Source organism: Choloepus didactylus, chromosome 2 (assembly GCF_015220235.1).
Source record: "Choloepus didactylus isolate mChoDid1 chromosome 2, mChoDid1.pri, whole genome shotgun sequence".
NCBI lineage: Eukaryota > Metazoa > Chordata > Mammalia > Pilosa > Megalonychidae > Choloepus > Choloepus didactylus.
In genome coordinates, this window is record NC_051308.1 from 192,482,511 (window position 1) to 192,497,318 (window position 14,808).

At 53.2% G+C, this 14,808-nt stretch overlaps 1 protein-coding gene across 1 annotated transcript in view; it reads right to left on the reverse strand.

Moving 5' to 3' along the window:
• The window catches only part of ACOT11 (acyl-CoA thioesterase 11), a 39,129-nt gene extending 24,607 nt beyond the window's left edge, over positions 1-14,522 (reverse strand). The window contains exon 1 of the mRNA XM_037827140.1: positions 14,372-14,522. Within this exon, the coding sequence (XP_037683068.1) occupies positions 14,372-14,404 (33 nt within the window). The 5' untranslated portion in view covers positions 14,405-14,522. The remainder of the gene's footprint in view (positions 1-14,371) is intronic.
• Positions 14,523-14,808: the final 286 nt, after the last annotated feature.

The window sequence follows — 14,808 nt, forward strand, 5'->3', positions numbered from 1 at the left end:
GGGCAGGCCGGCCTAGGCCTCCTCCTAGTGCTAAGCTGACAGGCAGCCAGCCTGGGAGGCAGGGACATGCGCAACCCAGTGGGGTTTGACCAATAGGGCCCCAGAGCCAGGCCACTCCTCCCAGACCCAGTCACGGGGAAGGCAGAGTGCCTGGATAGAGCCAGGGCCTGGGGCAGCCAGGCCAGCTGGACCAAGACAGCTGACAGGGAGGGCAGAGCATGCTGCAAGTGAGGGGAGGGCATCTGGAGGTCAGAGAAGATACCGTTCTGAGACTGGGCTCGAGACGTGCCCTCTCAGACAGTAGCCATGCCAGGCGCTGGTCCCAGGCCACAGCAGATCTGGCCAGATTTGCTAATCCTAGGCTAGGTCTAAACTGGCTCCACAGTGAGCACTGTGCCCCTCCTCTCAGACCAGAGTCACGTCACAGACCTTCTCCATCAGAGCGGGAGAGACCACCTCGTCCAATCCCTTCACAGCCAGGGAAACTGAGTCATTTGAAGGGAAAGGGCTGGTTCAGGGTGGTACAGCTGAGGCAGCCAGGATTAGCTCTCCTGGGCCAGGGCTCCTGCCATGGTCAGCCTAGCAGGTGATCCAGCAACAGGCCCACACCAGCTGACTCCATTTCCCATTTGACTCAACCTCCTTAAATGACCCCACTGCCCTGACTCGCCCAGGCCTCTGCCCTGCTGATCACTGCACTCTTTCCATAGCCTGTCCACTGGCCTCTAGTCTCTCTACCTCTCTCCAGCCTCCACACAGAACCAATGGGATCTTTCCGAAAAGCAAATCCACCACCTCAACAACCACAGTTTACTGAGTCCTGCTTTGATTTGACACCAGATCAATCCTTTTAACTCCTACCCACCATAGGACTTAGTCTGAGGACCTCACAGAGCTTTCTAAAGAGTAAGCCTGACCAGGCACCTCCCCTGCTCAAGAGCCCTCGATGGCTCCCACTTCTTCCAGGATGAAGTCCTAGGATTTAGCCTGGGCCTTACTCTCTAGCTCCTGCCACTAACCCCAGCAGCTGGCTTTCCCAGCTCCAGACTACGTGCAGTTCCTGAGAACACAATCCTCATACCTCTTCATGCCTCCCCTGCATGAGTGCTGCTTCTGCCTAGGATTCCTTTCTCTGGCCTGTCTGCCAGGTGAGCCCTTCCTCCCTTCCTCTTCCCCAAGGAGAGTTAGGGCCTCTCCAACCTCGCCTGTCTCCATCACAGCACTGACCAAGCTGCATGGTCACTGTCCATTTTCACACTTCCTTATTTAAGTACTTAATACATGCCCGGCAGGCACTGGGGTAGGCATTTGATATGTATTGTGGTTTTTAATCTTCACACTGCCCTCGTAGTTGGATATTGTTATTATTCCCATTTTACAGTCTGGGAAACTGAGGCTCAGGAAAGTTAAGTAACTTGTGCACACACACAAGATCACACAACCAGTAAAGGGCAGAGGTGGGACTTGAACCCAAGTCTGTTCAACTCAAAGGCTGGGCTGACTGGCCACTTTGTAGTTACAACTGCCCCTCTCGTCCTGATGGGCAGGATAGTTATCCTCCACCCCAGGCATCTGTTCAAGTCACGGGTCCTTCCGTGCATTCACAAGGCGGAGACCCATACCTGGAGCCATGTCTCCCAGGAAGCTCCCCTCCCAAGTGAGAGGGGAGTGAGAAAACCAAGTCCTCTGTGAGCTGAAAACTGTACTTTGTAAATTCTCAGCTCTCGGGAGTGGGAAGAAACCTCACGGACAGCTAGATGTACCCCTCTCAGGTGCAGGAATCCCAGCTACGAATCCCCTCCAGTGGCTGCCAGCATTTGCTTGCTCACTCCCAGGGACAGGAGGCTCACTCCTCTTCTCACATAGACCTTCCACCGAGGAGCAAGACTGCCTGCCTGAGCTCTTCATTCTCCCCCACCCTCCAGTCTGCTCCCGCAGGGCTGCTTATCAACCCCTACTCCACCCACCTCTAGCAGACTCCAGAAGAGGCCAGAAGGGATGGGAACACAGGTCGCCTGACCCCAAGTGCAGCTGCCTTCCCCACCCCACCCCCACGGTGTGGCCTCCCAGGGTCGCTGCTCTGCTGACACCCAGCCCAGAACTCATGCTCACAGGCATTCGCCCATGCTGGGGCCCCTGCCAATGGGGTGGACCACGCAGGGGCTGTGAAAAACAGGCCCCGTTTCTCCCATCAGAGCCCTTCAGGCCCTCCCTGCCAGACAGCCAAGGCCGCTGCCTTTCTCTCACGGGGTCCCCATGGCAACAGGCACCAGGCAAGGGGCCCAGGCCCTGCCGGCCCACACGCAACCCAGTTTACCTCGGAGCTGGGCACCACTGTGGCACCAGAGTCCTTTCCAGGAGGGTGAGGGAGAGAGGGAAACACAAGAAAAGAAGAAAGTGGGGAGAAGAGGAGAGAGCGGTTACAGCAAGAGGGGGAATTAACAGTCAGAGAGAGAAGGGAGAGAGACAGAAAAAAGGGAAAGAAGGGAGAGAACAGAAAAACCATGAGGGCAAAGAGAGAGGGGTTGAAAATAGCAGCAGCTAGGGAACAGAACAAGTAAAACAGAGGAGGTTCACACTGGCACACACACAGAGCAGAGAGAGAAGTAAGGGAGGCGAAAAAGAAGCCCCCTCCTGGCCTCCCCAGCCGCACACATCCCTCAGGCCGGAGCTGCTCTCAGCCTGCAGGATCTGGCAGCAGCTGGGACTTCCTGCCCCAGGAAGCTGGGGGCCCAGTGGGCCCCAAGGTGGCCCTTCCAGCCCCAGCTGCTTCTCCAGCCCCCTGCACCCCCTTCTGCTGAGGGATGGTGTCCTTGCCCTCCCTCCCCCTTCTCCACCACTGGGCAGCAGTTCCAGGCTCAGCGTCCCCCAAGGCCCCGGATGGCCCCCAGTTCTGCAGTCCTCTCACTCTCTTCCTTCCCACCTCACCCGGCTTCCCCTGGCACAATACGCTGAATTTTTTCTTTTTTTTTTTTTTTCATTTTTGCCAAGGGATCCAAGTAACCATTCCTAAGCAGGGCAGACTTGCAGGAGTAGGAGCTGTGCTTTCATCCACTGAACTCATTCCCTCACATCACACAAGGGACAGAGCAGGCATCAGAGCTAGGCCTAGCAAGGGGACACCCACACTTGAAGGCTGCTTCTAAGGCAGGAGACCTCCCAGCCCTGAGGAGATGGGGAGCTGGACGCAGACTGGTCTCCGGCAGAGGCTGCTGAGCTGAACAGGTGCACGAGCACCTACTTCCCGGGCAGGTACCATGCACCTGGGGCTCCCCCCACCCCCCGCCAGGCCTTGAGCGCTCTGGCTGCAAGACGGCCTAATCATCCCTGTCCTGGTGCACCCCCCTTCCCACCCGACCCCCATATTCCCTACACTGACCCAGAGGAATTTGAGACTACAAAAAGATTTGTTAAAGAAATGATGAACAGGGCAGAGAGAGAGAATACAAACGAGAAAGGCACAGAGGGCTGGCGAGAGGAAGGCAGCAAGGCCCAATGGTCTTAGACAAGTGTTGGAATCCTGGCCCTGCCTCTGTCTACCTGGATAACCCAAGTAACCCAAGCAGTTTACTTAAGCCACACTGAACCTCACTTTCCACACCCATAAAATGAGAATGATAATATAATGAGAATTTCACGGGATTATACATGTGAAGTGCTGAGAACAGGATCTGACCCATAGAAAGTGATCAGAAAGTATCAGCTCTTCATGTTGCAAAAAGCCAAGGTACTGTCAGATGACACCGGAAGTCGTCCTTGCCACGAAGGTCTACATGGCCTGCACAGGACCCTGGGGGTCAGAGGCGTCCCCTGTGACCAGCCAGGCAGCCCTTGCAGAGCCCAGGCCAAGTTTGAGGACCAGGGTCCAAGCATCAGGTCAACAAGGAGAGCTGCGGGGAAGCTCCCCATAGTAGTGGGGATTAGACGGGGCCTACTAATCCTGATCCGCGGTGACCAGCTTTGCTTTCCCTCCCAGCACTGCCATTTGAAGATGTAATATACCACGAGGGCTTCATTTCAATCAAGGATCAAAGTGTGAGGCAGGATGGAGCTTGTTGACATTCCACTGGAGGCCTCCCACAAATGTCCACACACAGTCTGGAACCAGACTTGAGGACTGCTGGGAGACCTCACTTCCCAGGTCCCTAAAAAGCTCAAGAGCCCTGATGAAAGAAATGGACTCTTGGAATAGAAGGTGGCAATCCCTAGAAACCAGCTCGGGTTCTCTGAGAACAAGGCACTCCAGGCACAAGGGACGAGACGGGTGGGACAGGAAGGGCACAGACCCACAACAGAAGTGCTCCACGCATGTGTTCAACTGAACCTGGCGGAGTCCCGCATGGAGTGCCACGTGTCTGTGCCGTTCAGCATTCGATCAAATGGCGTGAATGAAGCTACACCTGGCCATAGACAGCCACCCGAAAGGTTGTAACCACGGCCCCAAAACCAGCAGATGAAAATAAACAAGATTCATATGGGTCTGCATTTAAATCTTTCTGTTGCCGCCCCTCTGTTTTAAGTTGTATGCATGCTGGGAGGCTCTAGGTTAATGATTGTTTGTGCAAAAACAGCTTTATGATTTCATCTGTCCATAAACTCAACAGGGACCAATTGGGCGCCCTGTGGCTGCTAAAGGCTTTATGATGGGGGGACGGGGGAGACATGTTCAGTGCAGGAATGACTCAGTGGCAGGGAGGAGGCAGTCCCCAGCTGGGACATCACAGACAGGAAGGGGCCCAGCCCTATGAAGAGGGTGAGAAGGGAAAAGGGAGTAGCTGTGTGTAGCCTGGGTGTCAGGCTTCTGGCTGCAAATTAGAGGGCTGGCTGGGTTAGGGGACAGATGGGGTCCTAGTAAGGTGTAACACCAAGGACAGAACAGGATGGACATGGTAAGAGAAAGAAGCTAATTCTGGTCTGGGTTCAACAGCAATCATTTTTCTAAACACCAACTCATTCCTTTGAGGTACTGGAAATATGGCATTGAACAAGACACAGAGTCTCTTCTCTCATTGACAGACAATAAACACAACAAAAAATAATTTCAGAGAGTGAAAATTGCTATTAAAACAAAAGAAACAAAAAAAATCTGGGGGTTGATAAAGAGAGGGGGTGATGGACAAGAAGGGGCTAATTTAGATTGAGTAATCAAGAAGGCTTCCCAGCTGAGATCTGAATGACAAGGAGCAGTTGTGCAATGCTCTGGGGGGTGGAAGGTTCCAGGCAGGAGGAAGAGAAGGTGCAAAGATCCCTGGGAGGGGCAAAGCTTGGTGTTCAGAGAAGCAAGGCAGCCGGGGTGGCCTGAGTGGCATTGGGGAAGGGAACACTATGAAATGCATTCTGGGGAGCTCTTGCAGTCCAGGGGAAAACCTGCTAATAGACCCAGGCTTTGAATGAGTGACTGGAGGATGGTGGTACCATTTACTGAGTTGGTGGGAGACCAGGGGAGAAATAAGTATGGGATGGAATCAAGAGTTTTTGAGATCCTATTAAACATTAAAAACAAGATGTCAAAGAGGTGACTGAATGTTCAAGTTTGGAGTTCACCAGAGAGGAAGAGGTTATACCCAGAAACATGAGTGTATAAGGCCATCTAAGATTCACAGGACTCTGCAACCTTGAGCCTAGATCAAGAGAAGCTTTGTAGCTGCCAAGCCTCTTGGAACTCTTGCTCTGGTGGAAGCCAGCTGCCAGGCAGGAAGTCCTGACTGCCCTGAGACCACCATGCTGAGGAAGCCACATGTGAGTGATATGATTGACAGGCTCAGCTAAGTCCCATCTTCCAGTCATTCCCAGCAAAGTGCCAGACATCAGTGCAGCCCCCTTGGACCCTGAATCCAACCCATCCACCAGCTGAAGACCACTAAGTAACCACCATCAATGCCACATGGAGCAGAAGAACCACCCAGCCAAGCCCTGCCTAAATTCCTAACCCACAAAATCGCAAGATATCATAAAATGGTTGTATTAAGCCACTAAATTTGGGGGAAATATGTTACACAGCCATAGTAACTAGGACAGATGTCGTCCAGGGAGAGAGTGTAGGCAGAGATGTGTGCACTCCAGTATTTAGAGGTTGAGTGGGACAGGAGACTGCTAAGGAGCAGTCAGTGGGGTGGGAGAATCCCAGGAGGGCGTGGATCTCCAGAAGACAGGGACACCTGCTCGCCTGGGTACCGCTGAGTGGTCAAGGCAGATGGGGAAAGAAGCTATCACTGAATTTAACCACAGGAAGGGAAGGCGGGGGGGACAGGGCAGTCCAATTAGAGAGAATTAGGGAAAGGATGAGTGAGGAAGAAGTGGAGGCAGGGATCACAGAAAACCCTTTCTGGGATTCTTGCAGAGAGGGGAGCAAAGAAATGAGGAAGTACTCGGAAGGGGACATGGTGACAGGGGAGGGGTTTTGTCTGCTTAGAGGCTGGGAGATATTAGAGCTCGTGTGTCTGCTAATGGGACAGAGCCAATAGAAAGGGGTCCCACTGAGCCAGAGAGGGACAAGGGCTCCCCAAGAATGGTCCCCTCAGAAGCTCAAGGATCTCTTTTTAGAAATCTATGGCTGTCATTTATCAAGCTCCTACTGTAGGCCAGGACTATCCTGGGGGGTTCTTTAATTCTCAATTCCATTCTGAAGCAGGAATTGTCCTCATTTTAAAGGTGAGGATAAAGAAACTCGGGAAGGAAACATGATTCACCCACAGATACAAGGTAGATGGCAGAGAGGAGATAGGACTTGGGTTGTTCCGACTACAGAGATTGGCAGGGGTGTTGCAGAAGGGATGCCAGCCCTGGAGGGAGATAAGAAGACCCAGCCCTCGGGACTTCTGAGACACAGCCTGACACTTTGGATGCCCTCCCAGCTCACGTGCCTTCCAGGGGACACAGAGAAGGAGCTGGCTCGGGAGATGGTCTCTGACCAGTCGATCCCACCTCATTCCTTCCAGCTCCTGAGCAGGCTGACTGCTAGGCTGTGGGAAACACCCCCAGCCCTCACCATCACCCCCACCACTCCCACCCAGAGGGCCTAGCAGGCTCAGCATTCCCCTCCCATCCTCCTTTTGCCCAGCTGAAAACCAGTTTATGCAGTGAAACACACCTCTTGGCTTTGCTGCCTGGAAGCTCTACTTTTATCTTCAAAAACAAGGGGAGGGTGGGGACCAGGTAAGCTCAGAATCCCAGGAGGCCTTCGGGGTGGGGGTGGGTGATGCCAGGAGGGAACGCTGGGCCCTTCCCCTTGCCCCAAAGTCATTTAATCCTTGGGCCTCTTCCTCTTCTGGGACAGCCTTTCCCATGAATTCCAATGCCTCTCAAAGCCTGCAGGCACTCCATTCAATCTCTTAAAACTCGTCTTCTACTGTAAATGGCAGCATGGCGTTAACCTGCCTGGCACAAAGCAGGCTCAAGTGACAGAGACTATAAGTACCCATGTCACATTTCACAGATGAGGAAACTGAGGCTGGGAAAGGGGAAACCACTAGCTTGAGGTTACTCTAAGAACTAGCCAGAGTCTTCTGAGACCAGACCTCCCATTTGTCCTCCCATTTGTCCCTCCTGCAGCTCACTGGGGCAGCACCCCTGGAAAAAAAAATTGCTGAGTCTCTCCCCTCCCTCTCGAAGGGATCAGAAAGAAATTCAGACCCACCTGGTTCAACTCAGCCCTGGAGTGGTGCTGGAGACCTGCCGCTGCTCTAGGGAGCCGTGCCTCTTCCTGACCTCTGATCAGAGTCCCTGCAGAGCTCCACGTGGGTACCAGGCCACACCTGGGGCGGGGGCACACCCCCAGGGCAGATCGGAGCCTGCTCCATAGATCACAAACAGGACAAGGAAGAGGAGTGGAGAGACCTGAGCTCAAGAACCACGGCCCCAGCAAGCCTCCAGAAAAGCGGTCCTCTCCACCCTGGCTGAGGTGCTGTTACTGGCCTGCTGACTCACTGAGCTTCTCAACAACCAGACAAGGTAAAACATGTACAAGCACTTTGTGAGCTGTAAAGTGTGTGCACACATGAGGCACCCAAGAAACTGAGTCCTGGAGGACAAGAGCCAGGTCTCATCTCAAGCCTCTCTCGAGTCCCAGCACCTCACTATAATTTTTTGAGCACATAGTATGTGCCAGGCCTTTCTGTAGATTATATAATGGCTTGGTATCCATAGTCACATTTAATCCTCAGCAAAACCCTGTGAGGTGCAGTTATCACTCTTGCACAGAAAAGGGGACTGAGGCCTCAGTTATCTAAAGGACATACTTGCCCAAGGGCCTCCTGCTAGTGAGTGATGTAGTGATGGAACTGGATTTTGCTTTCCTCGCTGCCAAAGCTCTTTCTATTCATTGCACTGCCTCTTCAAAGGAGAGCTTGAAATTAATGTCTACTGACATTAATTAATTAATATACAATTTGCTAAGGGCAAATTATTACTATTGAAGAAGCCCCAGGCAGTATATACACATTACATGGATAAGGGGACCCAGGAGAGTCTCTTCAAGGGGTCACAGCTAAATTGTCTCATCATTTCTGTTGCACGGCTCTTTCCAACCTCTCACACACAGGTGACTCTGCCTGGACCACACTTCCTAACCTGGGAAGCTTTCAAGGCCGAGCTAACCCATCACCTCCTCCAGGAAGCCTGCCCTGACCCCTAGGCTGATGAAGGGCCACCTCCAGACTTCTCACTATCACCACCTGGACACACAACGCTGTCATTGATTTATACATGTCTCCACCTCCCCACCAGCCAGGGGCACTTGAGGACAGATCTAGTCTGACTCATCCCCGTGCCCCAAAGCTCCAGATGCTGGTTCTTTCCATCACTGCCCTGATGCCACCTCTTACCCGCAAGGAAGCTGTTCCTGGGAAACAGCAGGGAGCATGCAGGCCTGCAGCCAGGAAGCTGGCAGAGGACCCAGCTGGCAGCACCGTCTGTCCCTGGAGCCACGGGACAGAGCAGGCACGAGGTGGAGGTGTCGCTTCCTCGCCTCAGCCAGGTCAGCCCAGGACACAGAAAAAGGAGCCACAGTGCCCAGGGCCCCTGCCAGGCCAAAGCCAGGGCTCAGAGAGGACTTCTAATTCTCTAACTGGCTCTGTGACGTGGGCAAAGTTATAATGCCCAGACTTGGGCCTTCGTTCCTAATGCCGGGGCCTTGGTTTTCCCACCCGTAAAGCCAGAGGAATTCCAGTAGCCTTGCAGAGCTGTTGGGAAGCTTAAACATGCCTGACACACAGGAGGCACTCAACAAACAGCAACCTTTACAATCTCATCCAACTGACCTGTTACATTCGGAACTGCTGAGGAAACTGGAGCCCAAATGAGATGAGTAGGAAGGAACCAATATTTGCCATCTGATTATGTGTCAAGTTCTGCATTCCTCCAGCTTCTTTAATCTTGCCAACGATCTGGCAAGATCTATGGGAAGAGACCTAGTTCACAGATGAGGAAACTAAGGCCTAAAGAGGCAAAGTGAGTTAACTGTCTCTAGGCAGGTCTCTGACTCTTTCCATGGACCAGGCACACACAGGTGAAGGGCAGCCGGTACAGCCTCCCCTAGATCCTACCTTTGGGGGGCGGGGAGGGCAGGGGCATTGGCTCGCATAGACTAGGGTTCTGAATCTGCGGGGTCACATGCAAGGGCGGGCAGAAAGAGTGGGTCAGAGTGTGATGCCACGTTCTGGGTGCACAGAGGCTCCAGACACCTCCCTGGCCAAGACAGGGGCTGGAAAAGGGGACCCTGCCTAGCAGGCAGGGGTCCCGAGCAGACCCAGCTCTGCTCCTCACCAATTGCACGAGCTCAGACATGTCATTTCACTTCTCCGTGCCTGATCCTACTGCTCACTTTCCTTTTGGGAAGAGTCAGGGGTAGATGAGGAGGAGGCTGGGACTGTTGCGGGCCTGGCTGTATAGAGAAACTGTGAAGACATGTTTCCCTGGGTCGCTGAGCTCCGTGTGCCTGTCAGACTGCGCACCTTACACAAGCCTGGGACCAGAGCATCCCTAAGGAGCTCACAGTCTGGTGGGCAGGACAAGACGACCCTCAGCTCTCCAAACCCTAAACTCAGCTTACAAGGCCCAGACCCCCAGCCCACGACACATCGCAGACTCGTCTCAGCCTCTTCCAGCCGTTCTGCCCCCACTCAAGCCACACAGGCCTCCGTTCAGCATCTCAAATGCACTGAGGTCTCCCCCCACCCCCACCTTGGGGTCTGTCATAAACACTCTTCCCCCAGCACCTCCCATGGCTGCCTCCTCCTCAGGCACTAGGTTTCTGCTCAGCTGTCACCTCCTCAGAAAGCTCTCCCCTTACAGCCCTCATTATTCTCTCACAGTTTCCTGTTCTCCAGATGTCCAGAGTTTGAATCCCAGCATTGCCACGTACTAACACTGTGACCTTGGGCAAGTTACTTAACCTCTCTGGGTCTGTTGCATCTTTAATATGAGCTCAAAAATAGTATCTACTTCAGAGTTGTGAACTTTTAAGGCATTTGTTATTTTTTTATATTTTTATTTTTAAGTATATTATGTTTTAATAAATATATTAACTACTATCATTGTATTAATCCTATTATCATTACTATTCTCAGGACTTATCACAGAATTTCGTTGTGTATTCATTTGACTACATTTTCACTGGGTCTCCCTCACTAGCTCTCAGCCCCACGCAACAGCCTGGGTCATTTGCCAAGGTCTGCTCAGCACCTGCCATGTGCTAACCAGTCAGTACCTGTGGAAGGAGCAACTCAAGTCGGTACAAAGTCCTAGAGAGACACTAATTAACTCTGGGGCAGGGCAGGATGGGAATTCAAAGGGGAAATGATGGCCAAGCCAGGTTTTGAAGGATGAAGAAGAGTCCTCCAGACAAAGAAAACTGAGGGTATCCACTCACGGCTGAGCCTGGGGTTTGCACATGGCTCCCCGACAGGCTGAAGCTAAGTGTTCAAACCTCGCCTCTTCCTCCAGGAAGCCTTCTGGGACCATCAGCCCTCTTCTGAGCTCCCATCATCACTCATTCATTCAATCATTTTCAAGCTTCTACTCTACCACAGACATATCATTTTATGTCTAATGTCTCACCTCCTCTGCTACACAGCAAGGCTCCTTGTGGGAGACAAGCCCCTACCTTTCACTGTCTGGACCAACCTCAAGGTGGTAACACAAACCCTTCACAAACATCCGGGCCCTCTCAAGGCCAAGAGTGGGAGAGCACCTGGCCCGAGGACACACAGTGATTAATGGGGCGAAGATAAAATTCCAACCCAGGGGCAGCCGACTCCAAACATTATGCCCTAAACCTCCCACCCTCCCATGCTAGACCTCAAACAGGGCTGACGGTGGGGTGGGGAGAAGGGACCCTCCAGCTGTCCTCAGGTTCAGGATGAAGTAGTAGGATCAGAGCCAGGGGAAGGGGGATTGCTGGAGCAGTGTAGGTTTGGGGGTACAGGAGCACGCACACAGACCTCACGGTCGTTTCTAATCTTACACAAGCATAGGGCCCCTTGGGGGAACTGGGACAAACAGCCCATCACCATTTCCAGAGTGAAAAAAGTTCCAGAGCCTCCCTGGGGACTGACCTGGACCACACGGGAAGTGAGGCTGAGCAGGGGTTTCCAGACTTCCCAGATCCCAGCGCAGGAGTGTGGCAAAGACTAACACCTTCGATGGGGGTAGAAGAAGCACTGAGAGAGGCAGGGACTGGGATGGAGGCAAGGGCACCTTTCCAGCACCACCAGACAGGCATCCAGCACTCCCCTCCCCCTCCCCAGCTGGGTGGCAGCTCACTCCCATGTGCCTAGTGCTAGGGGGCACCCGGTGATGGGTGAGAGCCAGACCCATCCGGCTCCACAAGCACTCTGTCTGAAATGCACAGGATACCAAGAGGGGGCCCCAACCACTGATGAAGTGGGGCGTGTGGATTATCCAAGGCCCCCATCTATTCCCAGTTTAACTTGACTTTCTTTATTCCCCAGCAGAGAGGTTTGGTGTTTTTTTTTTTTTGGTTTTTTTTGTTTGTTATTTGTTTGTGTTTTTTTTGGTTTGCTTGTTTTAAATTAAAAACATCTTCGGTTGCAAAGAAAAATATTTCCAAACCCTCCTGTGTTCCTGGGGAACTGAGGGAATTCAGAAGGGACAAGGGAGGTCCTGGAGCCAAACGGTCTGAAAGTGGTGCTCGAGCCAGGAGTGTTCTTAGCCAGGACGAGATCGCCAGTGTCACCTGGAGAGCCCAGTTTCCACACACACACACACACACACACACACACACACACACCCTCCACTACCAGACTCAAAGGGGCAGCCCAGGGGAGTGGATTGCCAGCGGGGCTCGGAGCTGGGACATGCAGGGCTCGGAGCCGGGGCACGCGGGTTGGAATCCCACCTCCACGCTTCATCAGGCTGAGCCTCAGTTTCCTCAAAGCCCAAACTCTGGAATCAGACAGCTCAAATTCAAATCCCAGTTCTGCCACTCCTACTAGTGTGATCTTGAGCAAGTCACTTACCGGCTCTGAGCCTGAATTTCCCCTGCTGGATATGAGGATGGAAACTGTACCTACCTCATAAAGAACTGCATGCATTAATATGTGCGAAGAGCTTTGCATGGTCCCTAGTGCACAGTCATCACTATGTAAGGATTTCCTACTTTTGTTATCGCTGTAAAATGATGATGATAATGTCCCTCCCCCATTCTCTTGTGCCCAATTACTGATGAGGATTAATGGTGAGCAAGGATAGGAAAAGAGTCACAAAGGGTTAAATACAACAAGGCTCAAGAGAAGACAAGGCACAGTCCCCTCCTCTCCCCCTCCCCTCCACCCCACACACATACGGGCAAAAGTTCTGCCTGCCCGGAAAGATGCTCTCTGCCCTGTGCTCAGGGGACAGGGGCAAGAGGTCCTGCTGCTTAGATCCCACCCTTGGCTTCGATGAGAAGCTGCCTGTCCCCGTTCATTCATTAAGCATTCACTGGGGCTCTGGCACGGGCCTAGCCCTGTGCTGGGCACAGAGGGCAGCCTCGAGGAGCTGATGGCTGGTAGGGGAGATGGCCATGCAAGTCAGCCATACAATCCAGTGTGATGAGGTGCCAACACAGAGGCTCATGATGCAGTGAGAAATCTAGGAAGGCTTTCCAGAGGAGGCAGCATCTGAGCTGAGATCTGAAGACCAAGAAGGAACTTTCCTGGAGGATATATTAGTGGGGAGTTGGGTGGGGTGAGGATAATTCTATCAGAAGGCACAGTTTGTTTAGTTCAGCTGCACAGAGGAGGGAACAAATATGCTGCACCCAAGCAGTGGCCCACAGTTCAGTATGAGCGTTACAGAGAATGCAGAGAATCCCCCAAAGATGAGGAGAGTGGAGAATGAGGAGGAAGAGACAGGCAGGGACCAGATTCCCAAGATTTTTTTTTTAAATCAAGTAAGGAATGTGAATGTCATACTGCAGGCAGCGGTGAGGAATAATCTCATTTACCTTTTAGAACCATCCCTCCAATAGGGGTTGCAGGGAGCTGGACCTGGGACAGGGGACCAGGGAGGAGAAGGAAGGAGCACTGGACCAGGCAAGGAGGCTGAGGTATGGGCTGAGTGGTGGCCGTGAGGATGGAGGGAGGGGGTAGATAAGAGAGTTCTTTATTTGCCTCTGCCCATGTGAAAAAGGCTTTTTCCTGAAAACATCCTCAGAGGACATTCACCCTATGCCCAGGCACAACCTCTGCCAGTCTCCTGAACCCTCCTCCTTTCACCAGGATATCAAAGCCCCCTCCAGGCACTGCTGAGCACTTGCATCTGTCTGTATCTCAGCATCTAATCTCCATTCCAAAGTCCTCAGGAAGAGTTTCCAGGGAAAAGTTCTCTGTGAGGTTCCCTTGCAGAACACCTTTGCACAGCCCTCTCCAGGTCCTGAGCCTGCTCTTCCGAGGAGGCTGGTGTCCCCAAGAACCCCAAGCCTCACCCGATCATGCTCAGAAACTCACACGCATCCCCCTCACCCTATAACTTCCACCAACCCTGAGCCCTGAACCCTGAGAGTTAAACACACAGACCCACAGAACTTAAAACTCCACAGTTAAACACAAAACTCCAGAGAGAGAGACACACACCCCCAGAATGGAATTCCAGACACACAGAACTTGATAAAGATGATTCTCCTCAATGCAGCCGGCCCTCGGGGGATCTAACAGCCCCTGGAGCTTGGTTTGGGGTTGTTGCTCGTAATAAACCAGCTCAGGGGCTCTGCGATTTCCCCCTTCCAAAGAGAGCTAGGAAACGGCCCATGGAAAGTGAGAGAGAAAATGCAGAACTCCTGACTTAAATCAGAAACTTCAGTCATCTTTCCTGATCCCCAACCTTTAATCCCCTTCCCCTTTGCCTCCCACCCGCCCCAGCCCGCCCTCCATACCCTTCGCAGGTGATTTCCAACATTCTGGATCATTGTGGCGAGTCCTGGCTAGCAATGTCCCCGCTAGCTGTGCCGGCACCGTTAGTGGGAAGCAGCGCTGTCCGGAGGGACACTCACTGGTCACCTGAGCAGCAGCCGGCTCCGGCTCCAAATGAAGCGTGTCTGCCCCTCCCCCAGCTCCTCCTCCGAGCTCCTGCCCCTCCTGAGCTGTCATCGCTGCCTGCCCTCTGCCCCCGCTTCTCCTAGAAACCCCGCGCGGCAGGCTCCTGTGTCCCACCGCCAGCTGGGCCACTGCCATGCCAGGGACCCCTGTGCCTGCCCACTGGGCACCTAGCTGGACACTCACTGCCCCCCAGCCACGACCAAACCTCAGTCGCCCCCATTGCAGCCCCCACCATCCTCCCACTGGGGCCCCTTGGCTCTGAGGCTGTTTCCAA